General features: G+C 37.6%; 1 protein-coding gene across 1 annotated transcript in view; it reads left to right on the forward strand.

Annotated features, from left to right (window-relative positions):
• Window positions 1-11,827, forward strand: part of KTN1 (kinectin 1) — an 86,598-nt gene that overhangs the window by 37,848 nt on the left and 36,923 nt on the right. The window contains exons 9-17 of the mRNA XM_015821254.1: window positions 1,244-1,376; window positions 3,873-3,960; window positions 4,488-4,654; window positions 5,511-5,579; window positions 6,202-6,239; window positions 7,810-7,900; window positions 9,060-9,128; window positions 11,513-11,550; window positions 11,665-11,755. Of these exons, the coding sequence (XP_015676740.1) occupies window positions 1,244-1,376; window positions 3,873-3,960; window positions 4,488-4,654; window positions 5,511-5,579; window positions 6,202-6,239; window positions 7,810-7,900; window positions 9,060-9,128; window positions 11,513-11,550; window positions 11,665-11,755 (784 nt within the window). The remainder of the gene's footprint in view (window positions 1-1,243; window positions 1,377-3,872; window positions 3,961-4,487; window positions 4,655-5,510; window positions 5,580-6,201; window positions 6,240-7,809; window positions 7,901-9,059; window positions 9,129-11,512; window positions 11,551-11,664; window positions 11,756-11,827) is intronic.

An 11,827-nucleotide genomic window follows, 5' to 3' on the forward strand; every position in this document is an offset into this window, starting at 1 on the left:
CTCACCTACATCGTCCATATAGGACGACTCGGGAACTCAACTCCTACCCCGGGCAGCTCACCGATCCCCTTATGCCCAGGGGAAAGGTATCAAGCCGTTTGACAGCAGATGCTGGCTGTCAAACCGGCTTTTACGCAAAACAGGCGGGAGGCAGCAAACAGCTGCGACCAGCGAAATCGCCTGCCACCGGAAGTCCCCCTTATTGTTATTCTTATTCTTATAATCATGATGTATTATTGTGGACAAACATAATGTGATTTTGAAGGTTAGGTAAACCACTTCTGCACTATGGCCAAGAAATTACCTGGAGCAAAGCTGCAAAGAGACTTACCTTTTTCATCTTAGTTGTATGGTTCTGTTAGATCCATTGCAGTGCATTAAGGGATTCAGAGGGGCTGAGAAAAAGGTAGTATTCATATAGTTTTGTATCCTATAAAATGGATATTTTTCTATTTCTATTACAGAAAGCAAGTTCTAGGAATTTGTTGTTGTTTTTTATTTGCTTTTAAAAATCAGCATTATCAGGTTGAGTATTCTTCATATTACTGTCAACACGTAGGGGAGATCAGTCTGATAAGAGGTTTGCTGATAAGAAGAAGAGAGTTCAGTATTAACTGTCATTAATTTTAGTTTTTCAGCTGTAGGAGATAGCATGGGAATTTATCCCAATCTGTTCTGCCATTTGGTGTCAAACTAAGTTTAGAAAAATTTCTGCCTCTAAGCAGCACAAGGGAGAATGCTTAATAAATTCGTAACCTATCTTATAACATAGAATCAATATGTGTTAACTATACAGCTGTTGCTGTGCCTGAATGATTTTGCCTGCAATTTTGCATTGAACTTATTTGTTTAGGGTCTTCTTTGTTCAAAGTGTATACCCATCGTCTTAGTGAATTTTGGATGATAATTTGGAGATTTTCTTTACAACAGACATTTGGAGGCAGGGGTAAATTTTCATTAGTTGCTTTGGCATTTCAGAATCTGTACATGCGAGAGGAGCAAAATGTAATCAAGAATTGCTTCCCTTGTTTCTTTGCTCTTTAACTAGGAAACTGAATTTTGTTTTTGATAGAATATATAGTTAGCCCAGTAACATAACCATATTATATTTTTAATAGTTGCCATATGTGCTTAAAATATTACCATATCTTCAGTCATGGTGACTGCAGCTTGACTTTCTGTCCAAATGTGCTTCATTCACATTGTCAACATTGTGAAAACAACCAATTATATTTGTATCTAGGCAGTCTTCGGAGCTCAACAAATTGCGTCAAGACTGTGCTAGACTGGTGAGTGAGCTGACAGAAAAGAGTAACAAACTGCAGCAAGAGGAGCTCCTAAAGAAAAATGCAGAACAAGCCATCAATCAGTTAAAGGTGAGTATCAACTTGTCTTCATAGTTGTGGCAAATCCTGTGCCCCAAACATGCAAATCAGATGATTCAGAGCTGCTGAGAGGAAATGTGACTTTGCAGTCTCTCCCATGGGAGGATTGCCAATAGAAGTGTGCAAGATTTGGATCCAAAGTGAGAAAGTGCTTTGGAATCATCCATCCTTTCTTGAAGCGCTTTAATGAAGTTTTGTCTTTTCTTGGTTGTATGAGATCCAAAGAAGGTATGGCTTGTATACTGACAGGTATGGTAAGCTTACAGTATCTATGTCAGATCAAACAACTTACCCAGTTTTGTTTCCAAATACCTGCAAGTAGTTGCCAACAAGTTGGTACCTGTTATTATTTCTTGTAGTTCTTATTTATAAAACTGCATATTGCATGCAGTTTTGATTGCCACAATATAAAAAAGATGTTGAGAGTCTAGAAAAAGTGTAGAGAAGAGCAACAAAGGTGATTAGGGGACATGTGAAGAATGGTTGCAGTAGTTGGGTATGTCTAGTTTAATGAAAAGAAGCACTAGGGGTGACATGATAGCAGTGTTCCAATATGTAAGGGGCTGCCCCAAAGAAGAGGTCAACCTATTCTCTAGAGCAACTGAAGGCAGGACAAGAAGCAACGAATGGAAGAAGCAACCTAGAACTAAGGAGAAATTTCTTGACAGTTAGAACAATTAATCAGTGGAATGGCTTGCCTCCAGAAGTTGTGGATGCTTCAACACTGGAGGTTTTTAAGAGATTGCACAAGTGTTTGTCTCCTGCTTGAGTAGGAGGTTGGACTAGAAGACCACCAAAGTCCCTTCCAGCTCTGTTATTCTGTTATATGTACAGCAGGAATACATAAACTGTATGTCACAAAATTACTATTGGCCTCAGGAAGAGCAGATGCATCTGAAATGCTTCCTTTACCAGTTGGTTTGTGTGATTTTAAACCAACATAAAATTAAAATAATTACGTTTGTTTTTCCTATTTCCTCTTTCTAATGCCCATTTTATCTCTGAAAAATCCTCCTGAATGTTAGAGAAACCTTGGAATGACTTTTTAGGAGGGGTGAAAGTGGCAGTTCTATTATATTATTGATTTGCCATGCTTACAAACTGTATTTTCTGCCTGCTTTTAATCAGTGCAATGCTGTATTTCATGATCATGCAAAAATTCTGCAAAGGGCAGTTTAACCCCCAAAGGATATGCATAGGCAAGCAATATGTTACTAGAATACACAATAATTGTGAACTCTTCTTTTAATGAATTACCAGCTACAGAAACATTATGACCTGTATATAAACCAATGCCAACAAGTTATAAACTCTCCTTTTATTGACAGAGCATGTGTTGTAGCATTGTAAAAAAAATGCCTCATAATTTTATTTGATTGGGCATCGAGATGGCACCCAACAGTAATTTATTAGATCACATTATGTAAGTGACTTGTGTTTTCTAAATGATACTTGTCAGATTAGAAGTATTATTATATATGTTATTTAAAAATATGTATTACGTCTCTTCAGTACTGTTTCTTAAATCAGCTCATAATAAATGTTTAAAAGCAATATAAAAAATAGCAAAGTAAAGTTGCTTTTAAGGTGCAGATACAAGATAATTTAAAGGTCGTGTTTTAACGATCTAACTATTTCTGGTAGAATAAGACATTCATTCTTACACCAACGAGATTCCCTGGAAGCAGCATTTCCATGAATAAAAATCACCCTAACCCCCTGTATTATTTATGATCTTGCAAAGTCCCTCTTCTGAGATAATTTCATATTCATGTCCATATGCAAACAGAAGTGCAGATTGGTGGTAAAGGAATTCTGGATGACCGACTGGTTACACTATAAAAATGGAATAGCTATCTCAGTAAATTACTTTAACTGATTTAGTGGAATGGGATTTCTTTTTGTTTTATGGATCAGTTCCTGTACTGACTATAGGTAGTAGTGCTTGACTGGTAGGTTTGTAAAATAATTCTTAATTTGCTCTTGCCATATTTGTTTAGACTCTGAATTGTGTGGAATTGCAAACACAGTGCTCTGTTTACTTGCATGGCCTGATCTAGTTCACATAAAAATGTGTTTATTGTATGGGGATATGTCAGTTTCTCAACCTCAGCAACTGTAAGATGTCTGGATTTCAATATCCAAAATTCTCCAGCCAGCATGCTCTCCAGGGAATTCTGGGAGTTGAAGTTCACACCTTAATATTCTGAGGTTGAGAAACATTGGAATATATTCATACCTTTATTATTATAATCATTATAATTATTCAAATTTTTTGCCCACCTTTTTTTTAAGATCAGCCTTGAATTAATTATTCTACTCCATGTCACTTAGATACTTGAGTAGTGTGCTTTTTAAATGTTTGCATTAGTGCATGACTCAAAACTATTAAGAACAAGAAGTATTTGGCTTTTCTTTTACGATTTGTGGGTGATACAGTAATACAGGCAGTCATGTATATTCTTTTCCTTTCCTTTAAACATGAAGGCACAACAACAGGAAGCTGAACGAAGATGGGAGGAAATGCAAAGCTATCTCAGGAAACGGACAGCAGAACACGAGGCTGCCCAGCAAGGTGCATTCGGAGGGTCTTCCTTGCTGCTGAATATGATCCCTCCTTTTTTTAATCAGTGGGATAAAACTGGTTTCTTTAAAGTTCTTTTTGTGTTGTTGGGAACATGGGATTTCCGATACGGTATTGGCATTGTTCAAAGCAAGGCATCTAATTTTGGCTGGTTTCCCTTTTACCTACTATAGCCTTCCTGTCTCTTGGTATGCAGAAATGCCTTCTGGGAGAATAGAACCACCATTGGTTACATCCCCTAATGTGTAATAGCTTGTTGTTAGTAGTGTGAGAGTGTGATGCATTTTCTGTCTCTATTCTCCAGAGAGGTGATCTCATGCTGAGACTGTGCTGCTTGTGTTCTGAGCCAGATCACTCCTACATCAGTCTCTCTTTTTCTGTATGCCTAAAATATTTGTTCCCTACACTTCCATAAAATTCAAGGTGACCACTCACACTCATTGAGTGCACATATCTGACAATGGTAAGAAGCTCCCCTCAAATGATTAGTAGCAGTTAATTTTTGCTTCTTGTTATAGATGTGCAGAATAAACTTGCGGTTAAAGATAATGAAATCCAGAGTCTTCACAGCAAGCTAACTGATACAATGGTCTCAAAACAACAGCTGGAACAAAGGATGATGCAATTAATGGAAGCAGAACAAAAGAGGGTCACAACTGAGGATTCTATCCAGAGACAGGTGCAGGTATGACATTCTGCTGGGATCATGTTTAGCTTTTAACATTTTGATTTTTTTTTGTTTGTTTACAACATCAGTGTTATGGGATCTGTTACATGTTAGATTGATAATTTGATAACAACCAATTTACCCTGAATCAGAATGCTAAAATGTGAAAATGAATTTAGTTCCCAGGGATGTTTATTGGTGAGCTGTCACCTGGGTTTTACTATATATAGTACAATCTTGCATGGCTGGACAAATCCTGTTTTACACTGATTTTGTGCACCTATTGTGATTGCAGTATATTTTGGAAATTGCATAGTGGGCCTTAGAAAATGACTCCAAAGGCAGTGTAATGGAATGTGTGGATGCCATTAGAGAAACTGAGGGGGTGGGAAGAGAGAGACAGATGCTGCCTAGGAAACAATCAGTCAAGACATGCAGGACTCCCCTGTGACTTAACAGCCAAGGGAAGAAATTTAGGAAGGACCCATCCTAATGGATCAAGCAGTTTACAGTGGAGGCAGTAATATTGTGCTTTCAGACTTACAAGATTCTGTTAAGATAGCTTTACAATAAAGTTGAATTAGTTCATGTAATCCTGTTTTCTGTCTGCTTTGCCTGGGAGGGCTAACAGACAGTATTGAATAACACTGATGTGTATGAGTTTCTCTGAGTGAATTAAAACTTCCCATGATATCCTCAGGTATGTTGATATTTCTGTAATCTCCAAATGATGCAGCATGGGGCAACTTTATTATTTTTCCAGGGTGAATAATTTTAGTAGCACCGTTATGTAAAAATACAGTTTTGTTTATGCATACAGTATTGCCCATTTAGAATAAAGTATTTGATTGTTTGTATTTTCTTTTTTGTAAAGGAGCTGATGGAACAGAATGAGGCTTTGAAAGCTCAGCTTCAGAAGTTCCATTCACAGATGGCAGTCCAGGTATATGTGACAAGCCCTGCTGTTAGATGCATTAGGTATCAGACTAAAACAGGTCCCATCACCACCTAGGAGCCAGTCTCTTCCATCTTCTCCGGCTGCTCTTTCCTTGTGCTTCAGGTGTGCAGATTGCTGGAGCAGGTTACTGCTCTGCCTGCATCTTTCCATGAGAGTTCTGTGAATCACATAACATGGCCGTACTGTGCACTTGCACAGAAAGCTGCAGTAACTATCTTCTACCTCATTTTCAGAATGCTTTCAGAGTGATAACTATTAGGTACCTAGCTTGACAGCTGGAGGATAAGCCATTGATACTAGAGAAAGAGAGTGCAAATTAATCTGATGGAAGCAGTGACTCATTCTTCTCAAAGTCACATGTTATTCTGTATATCCCTGATGATGGTATTTATTGATTTATTTAGGTATTTATTAGATTTCTATTATCTTTTTTCCAGAATCTTGAACCCGAGTCTCTTTGACCCTAATGCAACACCTTAAACACGAAACAAAATCCTTAACACTGACAAAGAATTAGCGTTCTTCTAATTTAGTAGAGCTTTAAACCTGTTATTCTTTCATATGTTCATTCTGAATGTAATTTGACATTGTTTCTTCTGCCTTTCAGAATTCAGCTTCAGCCCTTGCTGAAGAATTGCACAAAGTGTAAGTATTTTCCACATGTACAGTCAGACCTTCTGTTGCTTCTGTGCTAATTACTTCCTTGTACATGTAAGGAGTATGAGGGCATATGAAAGAGATTTCGTTGAAGGAAATGCAGTAATTGTCAATATTTTTACCATCTATTGTAACAAATTCTTCTTAGAAGTTACCAACATCTTCCTAAGGATTTCCCTTTTAGGTTGAACGTTTTCAGGGCATTGTATTTTATGTTGTTTTAGGGAAGAATTACCTTTGTCCCTTTCTTGTTTTTCATACATTACAGTAAAATAGCATTGTGTATGATTCAGTATGTAGCTGTGGGGCTTTGTGTATGAGATACAGGAAGAAAAGCTTCTACATTTTTAAATAAACATTTCTAGTAGCTTTAGTTTCAGAGACTATTTTTGTACTCCTGAACCCTAATGCAGCAGACTTCTGGACTTCTCAGTTCTGTGATAAGATTTGCAATTGATTCTGAAACTTTCTGTTTGGAGGAAATTTCACAAACTGTCCTGGAAGTTCTCTTGAAAGGCAATATGTCAGTATTTTGAATGAAATTCAAAATAAAGTATGTAAGCTATTTTCTGTCATTCCCAATCACATTTTTCAACAGTTTCTCCTCACCATCTCCCTATTAATTCTTTTTGTGGTGGTTGTTGTTTTTTTTTTGACAGGGGGGAATGTAACGGTATTAACTGCCTTAGTATAATAGTTAATGTTTCAGCGATAAGGCTGTGGTTGGGCAATGTAGTGGTCCTGATTTAGCATTGCTAAGGTCAGACAGGACTAAAGAAAGTTTAAGTCATATAGGACAAAATGTTCCAACCTGACTTGGTTTTTGATCTCTATATCAGAACACAAAGGCCAAAGGTCAAAAGCAGACAGAAGAGTAAAACCAACATCCTGAATTCTGTAATATATATATATTGAATTTCAGACTCTCTGACGCCACAGTTTCTCAATCCACAACTCAGCATAAGGAAATAAAAAATATACTAGTTGGAAACTGTATGAAATCCTCAATAATGGAGTACTATCTTGAACCCAAGCGGGTGACAATAGTAAAAGTATTCCTTTCCTTTTTCCATCTAAATAATATGTTATTGCTAGGTTACTCTAAAGAAACAGTCCCCAGACTTTCCGGCTTGGCGGATCAGCAGGGGAGGGAGAGAGGATGGTTGTGTGTGAGTGGCAGCGGTGTGTGAGCGCATGCAACTCCATGTGGATGCTCACCTGCTCTTGCGCGGCCTGGTTCCGAGTGGGCCGCTGGGAATTGGGGACCCCTGCTCTAAAGCCTCTTTAAATGGCTATATGTTGAAATTAAGTGCTGATGTTACTTCATGGAAAGCATATTGTTACATACATTGTTTCCTGTTCACCCCAAGCAGATCTGCAGAATTATGAATAGAGTATAATAGAAACATTAAAGACTGCATTTCATTAAGAGGGCACAGTGTCTGTTTATATTCTAAAACACTAATAGAACTCTCAAATGCAACAACTTTAAAGAATATTGTGCCTACCTTTTACGAAGGCCATTGTAGATCACTATTGATTTTTTTTATGCTTACAGAATTGCAGAAAAAGAACAGCAAATAAGTCAGTCTGAGGAGTCCTTAGCCAATGAACGACTCAAAGTAACCAGCAAGGAAGAGGATCTAATGGTACAGTGAAATATTATTTGTAAAAAGGTGGAGCGAGTTATCTTTCAGTTGCGGAAATAAATAATAGTAGCAGTCAAGTTGTATTAGTTAGGTGGTTGGATCTGTTGCGGTCGCTGTAGTTCATATGTCATGTAAACAAAACGTGGACTAACCTTTTCCTCTTTCTTGTCTAATTTCAATGATAGCAGTTACCTTGATTCTTTTTTCTCTTCCTATACTTGTAATTATCAATGGGGCACTGCTCATCAAATCATTCACGATCACTTCCTCTGCTTGCTCTAGTTCAGTTCTGTGACTTCAGTACTTTCTACTTTCTTGCCTTCGAGGGAAGGTATATGCATGTGCAAGCATGAAGGCACCTATAATGAAAGCAGTAAAAACTTCAGCAGTTTAAGAGATGCAGTAGGTCTTAGAAAGAGCACAGTCAGCTTCACATCAATTCCCAGTTATTGCAAATTACTCTAAAGCTACAGGAGTTTCTCTTCCTAATCCTCAAAAATCTAATTATGTTGCATGGATGGGGAGGAAATGCTTAATATTTGGATTTAAGAGAATTTTTATATAGAAGATAGTGTATTTATTAAATTGTTCCTTTATATGAGTACAACTTGGCAAGATAGACTCTGAAAAAAGTTTACATCGACAGAGTGAGAATTGTTAGCAGCATAATCCATAAGCCACTTTTCTTCAGAAACCTTCTGAGCCTGCAACAGACCAGTTTAAACCTTACGAACATTTTTCTTTTCATCCCATCATGCTGTAAATGCCTCACTCTTGGATCTGATCCAAGTTCAGAGAAGAAACCCCATTCTTTGTTCTTCAAAATGCAAAGCAGTTCTCTGCAAATCCAGTAGCGCAAACAGGTCCAACAAAATTCAAATGTGTTGCTGCAGAGTATCTGAGGTGTCTGTTATTTCAGAGCACGGCAACTGTAGCCTGAACTGACAGTCCACTCTTCCATTTCATTCTTCGGCATTTGTAAAACTGGCCTCAGAATGGGTAAAATCAGTTTTACAGTTGGTCCTGCAAACTGTTCAGGTGTTTTCTATTCTGCTGATTTCCATCTTTGGCCTTTTTGAAGTTGCACAGGAAAGTTTTTAACATTAATCCAGTGTGTTAAACAGTAGATTGAATAGAGGAACTATTCTCTCCGCTGCAGGTTGTCCAGAATATCAACATGTCTCTAAAAGCAGAGGTGCAAAAGTTACAGGCATTCACAAATGATCAGGTAAGCATCTATGGAGATTCTCAGTGATCCAGGTCATGGTTGTCCTAAAGGTGCTTTTTCAAGAGGCAAATGGACTTTCTTGTTTTTCTTTGAAGACGTTTTGCTTGTCATCAGTTGTTCCATCAGGACAAGATTCAGCAGTCCATCTGCATTCAAAAGACAAAGGTCACTCTTTTGAAGACATTTTGGACAGAGGGGACCATTGGTTTGAAAGAGGGTTCAAAGGACCATCTATGTCAAAATTGAACAGCCTCTCTAAACGGGGAGGGATATGACATCACCTATCTCCTGTCTACAACACAGTCCTTTCAGTAGTTCCAAGAAGGCTCCACACCCATTTGCACTTCTGAAGTGACTTTGAGGACACAGATACTCCAAGTGGCCTCAACAATTCTCTAAAAGAATGCAAATGACCAGCTATCTGCAAGAAATATAAATCCTTCCATTCCCCATCATCCAGTCAGAGCTGAAGAAGCTTCTTGAATGAGAAGCGAAATGTCTTCAAAGAAAAACAAGAAAATCCAATTGCCTCTTGAAAAAGCACCTTTGGGACGATCAGGTAAGTAGTCTTTTTCTGGGCAGTCAGGGTGATGACTAATCCATTAATAATGCTAAATGTTATTTATTCAGGAGCAGAATTTTGGAAAAATCACCATGCTATTGGCTCAATGAAATAAATTAGGATTATTCTGGAAGCTGCACAATTAGACCACTAATAGTAAAGTACTGGCATATGGACATAAAAAATAAGCAATTTTCAAAATTAGAAGTAAGGTCATTGAGTTTGGTGTCCTTTAAAAGTTATTGTCGCTCAGACTCACTGTAGATTGTTATCCTCTTGAGGAGCAGCCGTCTGGAATACATAGGGGCAATTTGTCATCTCCTTACTGAGTCTACTTCCTGGTTCTTCAGTCTTTTTCACAGTTGTCTCCGCTCTCCACAGAGACATGTTTAACTTGCTATGCCTCCATTAGAAGTTCCACTTCTGTTGGTTTTAAATTAAAAAGGAAAAAAGAGAACTTGCTTCAATAGCACTGATGCATATGGATAGGGAAATCAACGCCTTCTTCGGTGCCCCATTTGGAGAGATTGTCTTATCTTAAAAGAAATAAATGGACTCAAACTTAGTTTTAAAAAAGGAAAAGGAAGAATGAAAAAAAAATCCTTTTTAACTTTTAAGTATTATCATGAGAAAACATTCAGCAAAGGAGGAAATAAGAATACAGAGTAGTTCAAATCATAGCATCTTAAAAGAAATTCTAACAGAAGAAAAAGTAAAGAATCAGGTTCCATGTAGACAAGGTAATATTGCTGTATTCCTACTTAGAGGAACTTCTGTTTTAAACAAATGAAACATACTTGAAACATACAGTACAGTATCACATACAATATGAACCCACCACAAAATAAAGAATATAACAGTTTTCTGCCTAGACTTGTTTACTTATTTGGTAGACAAAAATGGATTCCTGAAGCCTTCTGTTTCTTCCCTGGATTTTTCCCCAGTCTCTTCTTGCTTTGATTACAGGTAGTCCTCAACTTACAACAGTTCCTTTAGTGACCGTTCAACAGCACCGAAAAAAGTGACTTATGACCATTTGTCACACAGCCTTTGAAGCATCCCCATGATCATGTGATCAAAATTCAGAGGCTTGGCAACTGGTTCATACGTATGACAGTTGCTGTGTCCCAAGGTCATGTGATCCCCTTTTGCACCCTTTTAACAAACAAAATCAACAGGGAAGCCAGATTCACTTAACAGCTGTGTTACTAACTTAACAACCGCAGTGATTCACTTAATAACTGTGGCAAGAAATGTTGTAAAATGGGGCAAAACTCACTTAACAAATGACTCATTTAACAACAGAAATTTTGGGCTCAATTGTGGCCGTACGTTGAGGAGTACTTGTACTTTCCTTGTACCAATCTTGGTACACAACTTCTCTCTCCTGTATAAAACAACAAAATCTTTATATCTGAGCTAGAACATCTACTGTAGATGCATCTGTCCCCTCATGAAGATTGAGACTCCATGTCTTGAGATGATGTGAATGTGGATTTAAACATACCCAACTTGCCAATCTCATTGCTACCAATATTCAGATATTTAAATCCATTTAAATGTACGATTGTAAATAACATTTACAAATAGCCATTTTTAGTAATTTTCTTGTTAGATCAGGATGCTTTGAAAACATAGCCTTTCAAATAATATGTCCTTTCTCAGAGCGAAGCAAAGTATATGTGTATCCCTTTTCTTGTCATAGAATGAAAAGCAGAGCCAGAAACTAAATGTGACCTTTAAAAAAATTGGATGTGAGTAAAATTGCTGAATTTTGCTGTGATGTGACATTAAAAATTGCACTAATCTTTTTTATGTCTAGGCGGTTGCCATTCATGAGCTGGAGAGGATACAGAAAAGGTAAAATTAATGAAGATGCTGTGATTATTATGCATTATCTTGGAATGGGGAAGATCGCATACAAGATCTTGTGAGCAAGGGCGAAACTTATTTTAATCTTTTTCTCCCCTTCAGTGTGCAGATCAAAGATGACAAAATCAGAACACTGGAAGAGCAGCTGCAGGGACATTACTCCAAAGCTTCAGATGCAAAGGAGGAACTTCAGGTATTACATTTCACAAAGCTGTCTTACAGGGGAACAAAAGACAGTAACCCCTTGACAGTGGGAATAGGAAAC

This window comes from Protobothrops mucrosquamatus, unplaced genomic scaffold, assembly GCF_001527695.2.
Source record: "Protobothrops mucrosquamatus isolate PMUCROS unplaced genomic scaffold, P.Mucros_1.0 scaffold1287, whole genome shotgun sequence".
NCBI classification, from domain to species: Eukaryota; Metazoa; Chordata; class Lepidosauria; order Squamata; family Viperidae; genus Protobothrops; species Protobothrops mucrosquamatus.